General features: G+C 37.6%; 1 protein-coding gene across 5 annotated transcripts in view; it reads left to right on the top strand.

Moving 5' to 3' along the window:
* Positions 1–17,381, top strand: part of LOC122538211 (telomerase-binding protein EST1A-like) — a 161,742-nt gene that overhangs the window by 95,089 nt on the left and 49,272 nt on the right. For all 5 annotated transcript variants that reach the window (XR_006308806.1, XR_006308807.1, XM_043672091.1 and 2 more), the window contains 3 exons: positions 304–485; positions 3,298–3,371; positions 11,882–11,994. Coding sequence is in view for 3 of the 5 variants with exons in the window: in XM_043672091.1 (XP_043528026.1) it covers positions 304–485; positions 3,298–3,371; positions 11,882–11,994 (369 nt within the window). In the remaining 2 variants the exon portion in view is untranslated. The remainder of the gene's footprint in view (positions 1–303; positions 486–3,297; positions 3,372–11,881; positions 11,995–17,381) is intronic.

Below are 17,381 nucleotides of genomic sequence, written 5' to 3'. Positions count from 1 at the left end.
TTAGACCCCCCCTAAAAAAAAAAAAAAAAAAAAAAAACTCGCACTATCATATATAAAAGACTTTGAGGAAAAATTTCAAGCAACAATATACCATCGCCGTAGCGGCAAAGTTTGCACCTAGTCTCGCAAAAATACCCATTAGATCCGAATCGGCGATCGTACAAAGCGTCGTGACTCCAACTAAAGTTTCCCTTAAAGTGGATAGTAGTTGAAACATTGCCATTAGCAATGATACCTTTTAGAAGCGATTAGTTTGGTTGTTCCACGCGGCTAACGGTCCTGTCGTTCGTTCTGTTGTTTCAGATTCCCAAATGGAGCAAGGGTACCGGTCCGAGGTCCAAGAAAGGGCACTGGTCGTATCCCTGCAGATGTTCAATCTGATTTTAGAACGTGGCGTGTCCTTGCTCAAGTCTCAGTTGGACAGCGGCGAGGAGCCGAGGATGGTTGTTAGCGAGGACATGCAAGTCCTTTTACCAGCTATCAAGGTATTTCCGTTATCTCTGGCATATCTAATGGCCGCCTCTATCAAGATCTCTTTTTCCGAGAAAACTTTCACCGCGTGCCGCGCCGGATGGAGGGGGGAAAACCGCGCGTCATTCTAATTGCGCAGATCTCAATCGATAATCGTGACCGATCTTCGCAAGAATGAAAAGAAAAGAAGAGATATTATTGGATGGATTGGATCTGTTGCGCAGCTGTTGAATTTAGCGGCTGAAATAATATTTATAATGATAATATTTATGATGCTTGTTGACGAGCAAATGTCAATCGTAAGAGAAAGACACAGAGTTTTGTCGAATTATATTTTATCATACGAAGTGAAAATCGTGAAATCATTTGTCCGTTTCGAACGAACGTCGAACTCGAAACATTAAAATAGTATTAGAATCATGAAGCGTACAATCGTTAAAAATATTCAATCATCAGACTGTCTTATCAAAAATGTCTAATCAGAGGATATCGGCAATTATTAATCATTGAAACGTCCAATCACGAAAAATTCAATCGGTGTATCAAAATTTATCTAACTGCATCCGACTAAAATTCATCTAATTCATTTAATTTATCCATTTGCTCGTTAAAACATCCAGTTGCGAAAGTTGAAATATTTAATAATAAAATGTTTGATCGCCGAAATATTCAATGAAGAGAAAAATTCGCCATTTCATCTTCAATTATCTAACGCATGTTTCTCTAATTCATAAAAATTTTAATAACTCTGATAATCATAACATTACTTATACAATGATCAAATACAAATATATCAAATTTAATCGAAACTCGACTAATATGATAATTTCAAGAAAGCTACTGATCTTGAGACTTTTCGTTAAAAATTTCTGCAACAATCTGACACGAGAGCATCATCTCGCGTGTAAATATTACGAGGTTCGACTAATTATTTTAATTTCTTTTATCGCGTTTCGTGCAAGTGTGATCATCGATCGATGGATCGATGGAATCTCGTCTCTCTCGAGAAAGTCGGTGTCGAGAGTGATGAACAGTCGTCGTCCTGAGTCAACCGCAATTGTCGTTTCACCGAGGGTCTAAAAATAACGTGCAATTACTCAACGGTCAATCAACAGCGACGTTGTAAATTGATTTTTGATTAATCACTTTAGCTGGATAAACGGCACGATGAGTGTCGAGAACGTCGATGCCGATGGGGATTGTGTAAACTGGTAGTATTATGCAGCATGAATCGCGCTAAACGAGGCTTGGAAAACTTGTAAATCCGTGTCTCGTTTGTTAGCTTTTATTACATTTTATTACACGAAACTGCAAGCGAAGAGACTGTAAAATTATTTTATTAAAAGAAACGGTGATAATCAGATAGCTATAGGACACGCTTGTTTCGCACAATGTTTATTTTCTTTTTCTTCTTCTACAAGTTTCAGTTTCTTCTTTTAAAATTTCAGATCTTCTTTCTTCTGTCGAGTTGTATGCCCAAAAAATTTTTAATTCCAACGAAGAAATCCATGTCAAATTTTTCATTTCAACCAGATCTATGTCGATCGTTTTAATTTCAACGCGCCACGTGATCCCCGAGCTTCCGATTACGAATGTGTATCAATATTTTTCGTCGAGCTCGTGGCTTGTCGACGTTCTTGTCATTGTTCGTAATCCGTGTGTGTGCACGCGTGCTCTTAAGTGGCGGAGGATTTATGAAGGAACGGTTGGCTCGCACCCACGCAGGATCCGCCGGTGGCCGTTGTCAGTCTCTAGGACCTGATTCGTTCGTGTCTCCGCTTATTATGCGATCCGACGTTCGTGATTAATGCACCTATCGCACGTGAGCTATGCAGCACGCTCCGTCGATAAAGGTCAATCGTATGACAAGCCATTGGTACCGTGGCGTTGTTGGTTCCTTCCTGCTGCAGTCGTTGAGGGCTGTTTCGATACCATTATTTGCGAAAGAGAGCGGAGTGTGTCTTTGAGATTTACCAAAAGAGAAAGAAAACTATACCAAAAGAAAACCCTGATAAATTAGAGGCCTGGTCAACTCTAATTTATCAGAGTTTTCTTTCGTTTTTCTTAAGATTGAGGTATTTTTGATTTGTCAGAGTATTTTCGGGGCTTTGATTTATCAGAGTTCTTTTTTGGTATTTGTTTTTTCTTTCTTTCTTTTTTTTTTAAGATTGAGGTATTTTTGATTTGTCAGAGTCTTTTCAGAGCTTTGATTTATCAGATTTTTTTTTGGTATATTTTTCTTTCTTTCTTTTTTTTTTTTTTGAAAAAATCTTTTTTAGATTAGGATAATATAGATTAATTGTTGATTTATTAATGTTTTTCCAGAAAACGTTGATTATTTAGTATAGAATTAACAGAGCGGATAAATTGACCATTTGCAGTTTAGAAGAAAATTCTAACTTGTAATTTCTCTTAGTAAAAAAAATTTCTTCCAAAACGTACGATAATTTCACAGAAAAATTTCAATTTTTTAATTTTTAATATTTCTATCATTCATAGAAGAATTTTCCAAAAAGTAATTTCCAGCCGTTATTTAATGGAGGGAAATCTTTCGAAAAATCGTATATGCAATTAAGAGTATATGTCCTTGGCGAGAATTTCGATTGTTATCGTAACATAGAAACAATAACAGCCGTTTCGCCCTTCGTCTCACAGCAGTACCATTAATATTACCGATAAAGTACTCACGATATGATGCTATCGGTGGCACATATGATTCACTTTTCGGATGAAGTCGAATGTCCCGTAGATATTCTATAAATAGAAACAGTTTGTAGCATTCCACACAAAACGGTTATCTCTTACCGTTGAATCTTTTTGTTTCAGATCTGGTGCGATTGGATGCTTTGTCACAGTACTGTCTGGAATCCACCACCATCTTGCACGGACTATAGAGTCGGGTAAGTTTAATAATTTCTCGTTTTTCTTTTTTCCATTTTTTTTTTCTTTTTTATATAGATAGAAAACTTGGTTCATAACTTCTAAGAACCACTTTCTTTCTCGGCGAAATCATTTTTTGAGAAATATAAATATTGCAATTCTAAATATAATTAATTGCAATAATTTAAATATAGCTTATGCATAAATAAATAAATATAAATATAAATATAATATAAATATGTATAAATATAAATATATTTATATAAATATATATAAATATAATATAAATATGTATAAATATAAATATATTTATATAAATAAATGTAAATAAAATATAAATATATATTATGGTGTTATAGACACCATGAAGTTATCGTTCCCTTTGAAATCTGAAACATGCTCCAAACTTTCGAGCGGGAGACTATATCACACGTATCGTTCATCATTTCCGTCATTCATTAAATTTGTAATTCCCAAAGAATTTAATTAATAATTTTAGGTTTTAGTTAGACGAGCGAGCAATAGCAAAGGATTAAACCTATCAATATTCTAACAATCGTCAGTCGTGCAATTTTTAAATTCTTCGATTCTCTTTTCCATTGTTTTCGTTATCACGAAACTTTCAGTTCGACTGAAACGAACTGTGTTGTGCCGAGCTTTTCGCGATGGATTGAAAGATCTAATTCCTCGGAAATCCGCAGCAGTCAACGTTTACGACTGAAGTTACGCGATATGAGAAATTTTCAGTGTTTCGTTTCCCTGTTTTCACTGTTCAAGCGTCGTTCAGTTCTTATCAAGGGAAACGAATTTCTCTGTCGCTTAGAATCAGTTAGAATCAGTTAGAATTTGTCGAAAGAATCAACCCAGATGTACGTATCTCGAGCTGCCGAATCTTGGTTCTCGAACAGGTGAGAAGGAGAGGAGAAGAGAAAAGAGAAAGTCCAGTCGGTAAGCGTGAAATGCATACTCTCGCCAGCAGATTACGCCACGACCACAAATTATCTCATTGCAAGAGATTTCCATTTACTTATTTATTTATTTTAGTGATAATTCGAGCGATCAAGTACAGTGGGATTGAAGTATTACAGAGAATGATCGTGTTAGCGATCAATGATATCACAATCGTGTTGTGTCAGTCAAATTGTCCAATAGTTTCGAATGTCATTTATTATTTGTTTTATTTATCTCTTATTTTACGAACTTCTTAATCTAATAATGCACACATCAAGCCTTTCGAATTATTTATTCTTGCCTGTTAGCTTTTCTAAAATTAGTAAGTTGTGTGCAATGAGTTCGATCGCACTATCAATGATGAAATCACTTGTGTATCTTTTGTGTGATTATCCCTTACAAATGAGTCAAATAATTTCGAAAGTTTTTTTATTAAAAAATTACGACTGTACAATGTACGTATTTTTCTACGTTCTTTGTATAATATAATTTATAATCACCTGTGAAGAATATTTCTTCCTTGCGTTGATATTTCTTTAAATCAGTCGCGAGTGGAATATTTTCTAACGATTTTCTCGATACTTTAAATATTGTAAATTACATTTTCAATTGTACTTGAAATATTTCTAGTGTTGGTCCTCTTTTTATTTATAAGTTTACATTTATTCATACCATACTTTATTCATCGTAGATGGATTATGCGTTGTCCATCGCATTTTCTGCAATACATACTTTCAATATCCTCAAAAAATATAATTAGCGACTAAAGTAAAGAGACGTGTTTATTACACAGCCTCACTCCTGTACAAATTCCTCGAGAATTTCGAATTTTTCGATATTTCCGGTGGCAAATTGACAAAAACAACAAGCCGTTCTCTCGCGATTCCATGCGAATCGTTGGTCCCTATACGCCGTTTTCGTCGAACATCGATTAATCTCCTCCCTCCGAGGCTCTCGTAACGCTCTGGCAAACGGGTCGAAACAGAGGGACAGAAAGATATTCGTGGCTCACAGGCGCTCGACTATTAATTCACGTTGACACTTCAGGTGTTTTGAATTATGACTGTTATGTCAGACTATTAATTCTCTTCGCGGTGCATTAATTTCTCAGGCTCGAGGAAGTTCAGGATGCTAGAGACGTCACGGTGTTCGTCGTGCGGCGTGTGCTCGTGATTTATCGCGGTACGATAACACGCGAAATTCCCCGCGAAAACCGCTTAATTGTTCAAAAAGGAAATTGTCGTCTGCGGGAGTACTGTTCTTCCGGTGTGTGCCGATGACTCGAGTAATTAATGACGTTCTCGTCATTGTCTTCCGACGAGGCGGTCGTCGTTCGAACGAAGGTTGGACGTATCTGGTTAACACTTTTCGCGACTAGCGCCGGTTATATCCGGCATCCACCAAATGCTTTCACAGTGGCTGGCGACGATTATATCCGACATCCACCAAATGCTTCACACTGGCTAACAGTGGCTTAACCTGGCGACGATTATATCCGACATCCACCAAATGTTTCACACTGGCTAACAGTGGCTTAACCACTTGCGCTGGCAACTGCGGACCAAACCGTGTACAATAATTCGTCGCTTTCTTTTCGAACTCGTCGGTACGATATCACTGGATAGAAATTTATCATTTGTCTCGCCTGGGTTGTACTTAAATATGCTTAAAAAACTGAGAGAATATTGTTGAATTTTGGAATAAAAAATTCTCGACGCGCGTGGCACGTCGTTCAAGCGCGAGAGGTAAACTACTTGCGCTGGCAACTGATTTGCGGACCATAACGAGTGACCCAAACCGTACACAATAATTCGTCGCTTTTTTTCTCAACTCGTCGGTACGATATCACTGGATAGAAATTATTGACAAGTAATAAATTTATTATTTGTCTTGCCTATTTTGTTTTTACTTAAATATACTTAAAACTGAGAGAATATTGCAATTTTGGAATAAAAAAAATTCTCGACGCGCGTGACACGTCGTTCCAGCGCGAGAGGTAAACCACTTGCGCTGGCAACTGATTTGCGGACCATAACGAGTGACCCAAACCGTACACAATAATTCGTCGCTTTTTTTCTCAACTCGTCGGTACGATATCACTGGATAGAAATTATTGACAAGTAATAAATTTATTATTTGTCTTGCCTATTTTGTTTTTACTTAAATATACTTAAAACTGAGAGAATATCGCAATTTTGGAATAAAAAAAATTCTCGACGCGCGTGACACGTCGTTCCAGCGCGAGAGGTAAACCACTTGCGCTGGCAACTGATTTGCGGACCATAACGAGTGACCCACTCCGTACACAATAATTCGTCGCTCTCTTTTCGAACTCGTCGGCATGATATCACATAGATGGAAATTATTGAGAAATAATAAATTAATTTTATTTAGGTATAAAGATCGATTGTCATTTTTAATGCCCTCCCCGAGAAAAAAAACAACCTGAATGTCCAGTGGTTCGAAAATTGAAAATATTGTCAACGCTTGTCACACAAGGTGCAAATTGTACGTGATTTGTGATTAAAAATCACTTATAATCATTAATCATTACTGATTTACAATTCAATAATTTTACAAGTTATCATTGACTTATAAAAATCATTTGTTCGTAAAAATATTGTGAAATCTTATTCGTAATGAAAAGTATCAGCGAAATGGCATATTCAAGTGTTCAACTCCAGCTCGACGTGACCACTTGAAGAATCACTTCGCCCGGATCCGAAAAGAGGAGGAAAGAAAAATAAAATGAAATATACGCAACGGTGGGAGTAGAACGGCAAGAACGTTGGCTCGAAGTCTCTCTCCCCGATGAACAGGGGACGAACCTGTTTCGTTCGCGAAACGTCGGGGCAGCGTGGGAGTGACTCGTTGAAATAAAAGCAAAGCCGATGCGACGGCAATGCAAAACACGGCCAGGTTCGAGGAAACGCCGATCTCAACGTGTAATTATCTTCTTGCGTTTCTTCCTCCCCCTCCCGTCGATGATTGACAAAGGAGAGAGGCCCGTGGCCGCGGAATCGCCGGCGAGGATCGGCCAGTCGTTAGCGATCACGGTCCAGCTTGAAAACGAAGAAACGAGGGTCTCGTCACACGAGGGAGCGTGCACGTGACGACCGATAACGTGACTCGTTTCGACGTCACGGAAGTCGAAGCGTTGTCGTGAAAGAATGAAGAGGATTTCAAGAACGACGTGTACGCACATGCGAGTCGTTATGGTTAAGATTGGGTTAACCATCAAGAGGGTTGTTTAGCCCTAATGTGATGACGCTGTTTCAATTGGAACGGTTCAAATATTCGAACGTAAAAATTTGCTTCTGGATAAGTAGGAGAACCAACTGCAATATATATTATTATACAGAGTGGGCCAAAAATCACTTCCTACTAAAATAAATTTGCAATTTCTTTTATTATATATATATATTTTCTTAATTTCTAAAACATGAAACATAATGAAAAAATCACGTTTGAATTTAAATTTAATTTAAGTTTAATAAAATTAGTTTTTTCTTATATTTTGTGATGTTTTATTTAAAAAGAGAAAAAAAATAGGTGGGAAGAAACTTTTGACCCATCGTATGTTTTATTGTATTTATTATTATATATATTTTTATTATTATTATATATTTTATTTTGTATGTAATTTTCCTCTTTCACTATAACTTTCAAGAAAAGAGCTCAAGTATTTAACAAAAAAGAAAATCCAATATGAACTCGTTTCTGGATACAAGCGGAAGAAAGAAACAGTACTATCGAGTCTTCGGCGTATGTAGCTTTAAACGTTCGAATATAAAACTGTGTCTGCTGTACGGGGACTAAAAGAGTATGAAAGCGCAGAGAACGTATATACAAAACACGCAGAAACGAGCGGAATATTCAACGATAGACGGAACAACAATTTCATTTCTTCAGTTCGAAAAAAATTCGCAAAAATCCGATTACGACTGATTATGAATCCCAAAGCGAGTTGGAGAGTACAACGAGAAGAAGAGGGCGCAGGAGGGACGTCTTTTCGTCGATGATTCGAGCGCGATCGGGGACAAGGCGCTTTTTTTTATTCAGGATCCAGGAGCGGGGTGAACCGAGGCAACGTATCGATCGCCAGGATCTTTCTAACGAGACGAGAGAAAAAAGAAAGCCGGTCGAAAAGAGAGAAAACAGTCGTGCATTGGCCGACTGATGCAATCTATCGTCCATTAAACGAGTTTCAAGGCCCCCTTAGTCCCGTAACTGCGCGAACGCTCGCGATCCTTCGCCAGCCTCTTTTGCGCAACAACCAACGGAGCAAACCAACTCGACCAACTCGACCAAACCCAACCACCTAACTCCGCCATACCACGTTACATACATACATATATACACACACGTGTGTATATATATCCTATTGGATAAGTTAATTATTGTTGCTCGTTAGCGATTAACAATTACACGAGCGAAGGACGCGCGATCGTGACACGGTCGAATCGTCTTTCACTCGCGTTATCGTCCCTCTCCGATCCTCTTGGCTCGTTAGATAACGATTCGCTCCGCGGTATTATTTATAGAACGTGGATCGCAATTAATCTGCCGTCGAATCACGACTTCGTCGATCCCTTTGCCGCTTTTCCTTTTTTTCTCCGTCTTTTTTCTATTCTCTCCTTCTTTTCACCTCCATTCGCCGAGAATGGAGGAACGCGCGTGGCCGAGACCGTGTAATTGCGAGATCGATCACTGTCGACGTTTCAGTTTTCTTTCTTTTTCTTTTTTTTTTCTTTTTTTCACGCATATTCCTCTCGATTCGCGGTGTTTGTCCCTCTCCTCTCGCAATCAGTGCCGGATAATTGGCCCAGTTTGAGATTTCGGTGATTTTTTTTTTTTTTTTTTATATTGGAGAAGATTGCAATCGCGTGCGACACTTTTTAAGCAAATGATGCAGGTTGAGTTGTTGGTTATTTCGTCCGAGCGTGTTTGTATTAGTTACTTCTTTTTTTTTAGAATATTGACAAGTTGCAAATAGTAGAGCGAAGAATCTTAGAATTCTCATAGTTCTTCGAACAGTGACTCGTGGAGCTCACTTTCATAATATTACCATAGTAAATTGTTATTCAGCGAATTAAAATTGGTTATTCCGTTTGATGTGAGAATTGTATATATGATGTATATATATTGTATATTGTACATATGCGTGTTTGTATTAGTTACTTTTTTTTTTTTTTAGAAAATTAACAAGTTGCTGACAAGTCTCGCATTACAAACACAGAGTAATTAAATATCTTGCAATTTGTAAAAATTTCACTTTCATTTGTTGTTCGGCGAATTAAAATTTTGTTTAATGTGAATATTGTATGTATTTCTAGAGGCTAGTAAATTATTTTTTAGAAAGTTGACAAGTTGCTGACAAATCTCATAATCAAACACCTTGTAATTGTAAAGTTTGCTTTCGCAATATCAGCGAATTATCATACTGCAAATTAAAGTTGAGATTAAAATTGTTTCATTTCATACGAGAACTTTGATATTTGCACGTATTTGCAGCATTGATCGATAAATTATTTTTTACAAGATTGACAAATCTCGTGTCGAACACCTTGCAATTTGTAAAGCTTTCTAAAATTGTAAAGCTCACTTTCGTAAGCTTGCACTTCAGTGAATACACTAAACACACCGCAACTTGTCTCGATCGTGAAGTACGAAACGACCCGTGATAATGTTGCACTTTCAAACGAAGCTGTTGTTGCATCTCTTCTCTGCATCTTGGTCCCTCTCGCAAGAGTATTCGTGGCATTCTGTTGGTCGACCATTCACGAGAAATAAGGGGCTTACTCCTTTACATAAATACTTAATTCTTCGTATTTTTTTTTCGCCATTTTATGGCGTGTTAATTTTCAATAAAGCTCGAATGAACGACGAACGAAAATGTGTGCAGCACGTGAAAACAGAAAGAAAGAGAGAGAGAGAGAGAGAACGCGTGCAATTAACGAATGACCTTTCATGACGGCAATCGATTAATCCCGGCTGGCAGAGCCAAGCGTCGTGCGTTTCTTTTCCGCCCTCTTCTTCTTCTTCTTCTTCTTCTTCTTCTTCTTCTTCTTCTTCTTCATCTTCTTCTTCTTCCTCCTCCTTCTTAGTCTTGGTGTTTCTGTTTGCGCCGTTTCTTTATCGCCGCCTCCAGGCCCCGTACACATGATAGCATCGAATGATCGATAGCTTGGAAAATGATCCCCCGCGCGCTGCCATTCATCGCGGTGGAAATAATTAAACGGACGACTTTGGATTTACAGTAACACGGAAGTGGCCGATGGATACGCGCGAACGTTCTCCTCTCGGAGAGAGAGAGAGAGAGAGAGAGAGAAAGAGAGAGAGTGAGAGATCGCCAGGGGAACACCGACGTCTCGTAAATATGGTCAACGATGTCACCGATAGTGGCTATTCGACAAACGCGGCAATTGTGAAAGTCTCGCCGGTGAATCCTCTCGCGCTACTAAACTATAGTGGATCTGTTCGTTCACGTGGGTTCTTTCTTCCTTTTTTTAATCTCTTGCGCTGGAATGACGTGCCACGCACGTCGAGAATTTTTTCTCCCTAATTGCAACGTATATTTAAATGTAACCCAGGCAAAACGAATGATAAGTTTATTTACTCCTTGACAATCTTTATTCAGCGATATCACACCGACGAGTTCAAAAGGAAAAGGAAGGTTCGGTCGCTCGTTATGGTCCGCAATTCAGTTGCCCAGCGCAAGGGCGTTATAATCGAATTTCAGTCAGCGACAGAGCAACGGTGAATTTTTGCGCGGTAGAATTTATTTGCCCTTAGGTTAAACCTTCTGTGAATTATTGTGAAATGAAATCCAATTGTACGAACTATCTGTCTAAGACGTGAAATAATTTCAGTGGTGAAAATTCGTAGAACCATTTGTTCTGTATTGTACAATTTAAACTAATTAATGATTAATGGAGCGTTTACCACACGCAAACCACCTCAAGTTTATCAAATCTGCTAGTTAGCTTCATGAAGCTAATTATGGTAATAAAGAAAAAAAAAAATTATTAATGAAAGCTAATTTTTTCTGTATTGTAGATAGCTCAAATTTATATTACTTAGAAGCAAATATTTTATCCCACGCTGTCGTTTCGTTGCAGTTATTGCTCAATTATCCTTATCTAAATGGAGTTTTATCGTAATACCATACTATCAGCGAAATTTCACGAGTCGAAAGACAAAAAAAAAACATCGTGTTCGTTTCTTTTGATTACTCTTTTTTTTTTTTTTTTATTTCTGTCGCTAAAATTTTACGAAAATTTCACCTGGAACGCAATAATATCCGTTTATGGATGGTCGTTTGTTTCTTCGTCTTCGGATCGTAATGGCGGACATAATTCGTCGGCGCGCAGTTCTGGCAGCTTATTGAATCACTGGGTGGAATATTTATCGCGATAGGGAAGTATCATCCGCGGTTGGATCCTTCCGGTTTCTAGTTACGCGATTTCAGCCGATAAAGCCAGACACTTCTAACGATGGGAATTTCGCTCATTTCTTACTTGCTCGCTGAACGAAAGGAAAAACGAGAGAAAATGAGAAATTCTGGTATTGGTTGCAGCCCACCTGGCGATGCCTGGAGCAGACTGGCTACGATGGTGAACCTACTGGAAAAATTGAATTACTGCAGAACGATTCTTATCCAGGCCAAGGACGCGGAGGGTCGAGAAGACGGTGAGTGAATTTATAAACTGATATCCTCGAGGGATGCTGCGGAGATACGCTTGCGAGATCGTTTCATCTCCGTGGTAGGGCTTGTAGTTATACTTATAAACATTTGTGATCTTTGATTGTCAATGATTTCACAATCATTTCGATTTTGATCCCAATTTAATTTATTTTATTTTATTTATTGTACTGTCAGATAGAAATGAAGTGAAATATTCTGTTTTATTTGAGGATTTCTTTTTTTACAGATTTATTAGAGTTATTTAGGTGTTGGTACGACATTTTGTCTTAACAAAACTTTTGTTTCCTCCTTGTGTTCGAAACTACGAATTCCTTAATTGAAATGAAATCTGTGGTTTCTTGAATGAACGGTCGATGTAACTGGTTTTTTTTCTTTTGTTACTTTGAGAGGAAAATTATTATTTAATTCCAAGATGATCGATGTTACAATTGAAATCTAACGGAAATCAGAAATAATTCAGGAAACAATCCACAAGCACTTTTCAAGCAAAATCCCCATGAAATTTCGCGTTTTCTTTAAATAAAAAGATATTTATTATATATATGTCACAACGAGAAAGCATATTCTTCGTTTTTATAATGCTATCTAGTTCACTATAATACTATCGAAATTCAATGTTGATGATATTCATCGTATTTTAATCATTCTGAAATATTTATAAGAGATGGAAAAATAATGATCACGACTGCAATGTTGATATTGCTTCTTTGTTTCATTGACATTAAAACACATTTTCGATAAAAATATCTTCTCGGTATAGACATAAATTCGAAACCGAGTTTTAACCGATCATCAACGAAACACGTTCAATTAACGTTGAACAATCGTAGAAAACAAGCGTATCACTTACGATTCGATCACAGTGATTCAAACGCTTCGATCCCTTCCTTCTGTCCAACATACCTTCGACAAGGCTGACACGCCTCGACGCGACGATGATTGGCACAAACAGAGCAGATAATGATTGGACGTTCTGCTGAATAATGATCTTGCTAACGGCTGGATCTGCCGTTAGTTGCCGTTATATTACCATGAGATCAAGAGGCTATTTTAATTAGAATTATCCACACTTTGAGACTGATATAAAGAAACTGACTGCAACAAGTTTTATATTCGCCGAGGTAAAGACTAAGAATAGGTTTCGAAACGCGTAATTTACATTGTGTAATATTTTTCTTATCGACGTTAATGATCTGTTTATATCGTTTTCGTTAAATACAATTTCATTTTATAAATTTATACTAATTTTATTTTATTTTATGCTAATTTATTTAGTACCATTCCTTTTAAAACTTTCTTAAAATGTTGTATGTAGTAAAGTGGATGAAATGTTGATCAGTTTTGAGTCTTGTACATTAAGATTGAAATCGATGAGATTCGCTGTAAGAAGCGTGTCATACTTAAACGGACCTATCGTCCATACGGGAAGCCATCACTTTTTTCAGAATTTTCTTCGCAAGAAATTTCTTCGTGAAAATAAAGCTACTAAAAGTACAACAAATCTACAAAAACTTGTATATCTAAATTATAATTATATGGTTCATAAAAATTTTATATAGTTATATGATTTTATAATTAATTCAACTATATGGTTAAATTAATTATAAAAATGACCATTAAATTTTAAAATTCATAATTTTTCGTGTGTCTCGTTGCATTTCCATTCCGTGGATTTTAATTACATTTCGTGCACTCTTCGTAAGAATAATGTTACTAAAACCAACAAATCTACAAGAAACTGCATATCTAAATTATAATTATATGCTTTATAAAAATTTTATACAGTTGTATAATTATAAAAATGGTAAGAATGACCATTTTTGAAGTTCGTAATTTTTCGCATCTGTATGCATTTCTTGTTGTATTAGTTTCTTCCTATTCCGTGGATTTTAATTGTCGATCGTTCTGCACGTCGAGAATGTCCCAAATTGCAACAGTTTCTCAGTTTCAAGTATATTTAAATGTAACCCAGGCGAAACGAGTGATAAGTTATTATATTAATCCTTGATAATCTCTATCCAGTGATATCACACCGATGAGTTCGAAAAGGAAAAGGAAGGTTCGGTCACTCGTTATGGTCCGCGAACCAGTTGCCAGCGCAAGGGGGTTAATTAATGTTCTCGACCAGACGCCATCCAGTAATAACGTTCATAATCTCTCCGAGGACGCAGCAAAGGCCGGCGCTTTTATTTCAAATTCACAATTTTAATGGAACTTTACTACCCGCGGGTTTTACCGTAAACGCGTAATGATACACGGCACGCACGCGCCATTACAAATGCGAGAGCACGAGCAACGCGACTAGAGAGTAACCTAGAGTGTTATAATTGCACGCCTAATGGCCGTAGAAACGCAATCATTCTGGGACCGAGTCTTTTTTTTTTTATCCAGCGGATTTTACTGGTACAGCATTGGCATTGCGCATGTACAGATAGTATACTAATGTGGCACTTGTGGCAATAACTCGGTCGGCTAATAGCATCATCACATAGGTGAATATCGAAGAAATGGAAGTCTCTGTTTCTTGGTGGTCGATTAACATTCCGACACTGAATAGTAATCTTGGACACGGTGATAAGAGGTTGCCGATAAGAGTTTAACAGTGTTGCACCTTTCATTTGCAAGCTGCGTGACTCGAGTGATCGAATAGAGGAGAGAAATATCTTAGAATCAAACTTAAAAATATCTTTAAACTGAAAGGAATTTTGACGAGTTTCGAAGTCAATCTTGAAACTTTCCCAACAATATCCAACCTCTCTCATCTCCCGAAAGAAAGAGAGAGAGAGAGAGAGAGAGAGAGAGAGAGAGAGAGAGAGAGAGAGAGAGAGAGAGAGAGAGAAAAATCAATAGATAGGTTCGACCACTGTCTACCATCGTTTCCCCTTATTGTTAGCCTGAGAAATCTCCCTTGGCAAACGTCACCCACGTCATTCTGACGTTCGTTACGCGGTCCTGGCCATTCCGTGGCCGTAATTCCCGAGCGGAACAGTACGCGCACTCCCGCGACGATCCCCCGCGATAACGCGTCTCTCCTCCCCTTCACAAGCTCCCTCTGGACCAGTCGTTTAATCGAAAAACCTAAGTTCCTCGAACGGTGAAGCCTCTGGCCGCGTGTGTTGACCCGCGGATAGCCGCCCGGTTACGTAACGGTGAATCCAATCCGTTCGATGTGACCACTGCAGTGCCATATACACTCAAACTCTTGGCCAAGCGATTACCAGCCATCAGCCAATCGTATTCCAACGTTTGTTCTCTGTGTATACGCTCTTTTCAGTTTCCCTCGCTCCCTTTTTCCTAGTCATTCCATTCCTTTCCATCATTCTCTCCCTCTCTCTCTATCTTCTTTTTTCTTCTTTTTTGCAGCGTAGTGTTTGCAGAGTACGAGAGATTTTTGATGGGAGGTATAGTTGTAGGATTGTTCGTCTTTAAATTTTTCGAGTCGAATTCAAAGTCTTTTTATTTTCCCATTGATGGCTACTTAAATTACAATTTTTTCAAGTTGAGTTTCTTTTATTTCTTTTATGTTTTCCACAGTACAGAAATATTATAATGTTACGACAGTAATTGTATAATGAATATAAAAATGGATTTTTTACAGATTTTTTTTTCTCCTTTTTATAGCGTAGAATATAAATCTGCTGTTTCAGAGTACGAGAGATTTTTGATGGGAGGTACAGTTGTAGGACTGTTCGTCTTTAAATTTTTCGAGTCGAATTCAAAGTCTTTTTATTTTCCCATTGATGGCTACTTAAATTACAATTTTTTTAAGTTGGGTTTCTTTTATTTCTTTTATGTTTTTCATAGTATTTTTCAAGGTACAGAAATATTATAATGTTATAATATTATAATAATTGTATAATGAATATAAAAATGGATTTTTTACAGATTTTTTTTTTTAACACGAAATATACAAATTTAAACAAGAACATTTTTCGTGTTTGAGTGAAAAGAGTTAATTTCGATAATTTATTTTCATTTAAGTTAGATACATTCACCAGAAAAATGCCAAAATCCAGGAAAATCCGCAGTGCAACTGTTTATGATTCAAGTTTCGTATCCACGTCGGTGTTTCGTGCGATTCTCTCCTTCTTTTCACTTGGTTGTCGATCCGGGGAAATAAACAGGTTGGCCGCTGACGAGTCCATCGAAGCGGGGATCGCTATAATCGATGGAAAAACCCCCGGGGTAATTATGATCGACGTGTTGGTAATTAATATTGCCCCGTTAATGAATTTGCCGGCTCAACGGATATCCATTATGTAGAAATTGTAACGATATCTCGCGGCGTTGGAATTTTTTCACGCTTTATCGTGCACGTCGAGCGCATACCATGCAAATTGCCAATTATTTATGCGATCTTAAGGAGCATTTGTCGCTGTCAATCGAGCGGAAGCAGTCATCCAGCACTTTTTCCACACGATTCGATGGCGATGGGATGAATGAGTTATAACCTCTTGCGCTCGAATGACGCTGGAGACTCTTTCGTCTCAAAATTGCAATATTCTCTCAGTTTTAAGTATATTTAAGTAAAACGAAATAGGCGAAACAAATAATAAATTCATTGCTTTTCAATAATTTCTATCGAGTGATGTCATACCGACGAGTTCGAAAAGAAAGCGACGAACTTATTGTGCACGGTTTGGTCACTCGTTATGGTCCGCAATGCAGTTGCCAGCGAAACGTGGCTAACTCGTCGCTCTTTTTGAATGCGATTGACATCATTATTTATCCTGTCTCAAGTTTTTCAGTAAAAACGAATGAAGCGAAGTTTTAACATTTTCGCGGACGTTTCAAGAGTATTAACTTCTTCAATGTTTATGTCGAGAGCATGCTTGTCGTGAAAAGATGGCTTTAAAAAAGATTTGCAGAAAAGTGGCCCCGTAGTTATTCGTACCTTTTCTCAACAATTATTTCTTCAATCTAGAATCTGACTTTTAATTTCAAAATTCCAGGATTAACAATTCTTACGAATCTGAGACTAATTAATCGTCAGAAAACTGGATTACATCGTACGATGGAAATTATTTTGATCAAACTTTAGATTTTTATTCGAGAGGTTTCACGCTGTCACAAAGATAGCAACTGAGGGGCTCTCTACCTTTCGAATCACGTTTTTCGCGATTTTCTTCTCGTAGAATCGGGTCTCTTGAACGTAGAGAATTGTGTCTAACCTCCCTAACGAATCCGGACTGCTGGTAAAGACCGTTCCAGTTTCGTGGCGCGTCCTTGGCCGTTTTATACTCACTTTTCAGACAGGTTTACACGCGATAACAGTGCATAATTCATAGACTGTATCGACGTGTACAAGGTGGTCCGTTGTTAATTCATTAAATCACCGTTGCTCCACTGTTGAGAAACGAACGAAAAAAAA

This window comes from Frieseomelitta varia, unplaced genomic scaffold (genome assembly GCF_011392965.1).
Source record: "Frieseomelitta varia isolate USP_RPSP 00005682 unplaced genomic scaffold, Fvar_1.2 scaffold_976, whole genome shotgun sequence".
Lineage (NCBI taxonomy): Eukaryota > Metazoa > Arthropoda > Insecta > Hymenoptera > Apidae > Frieseomelitta > Frieseomelitta varia.
This window is presented reverse-complemented; position numbering and strand designations above follow the sequence as displayed.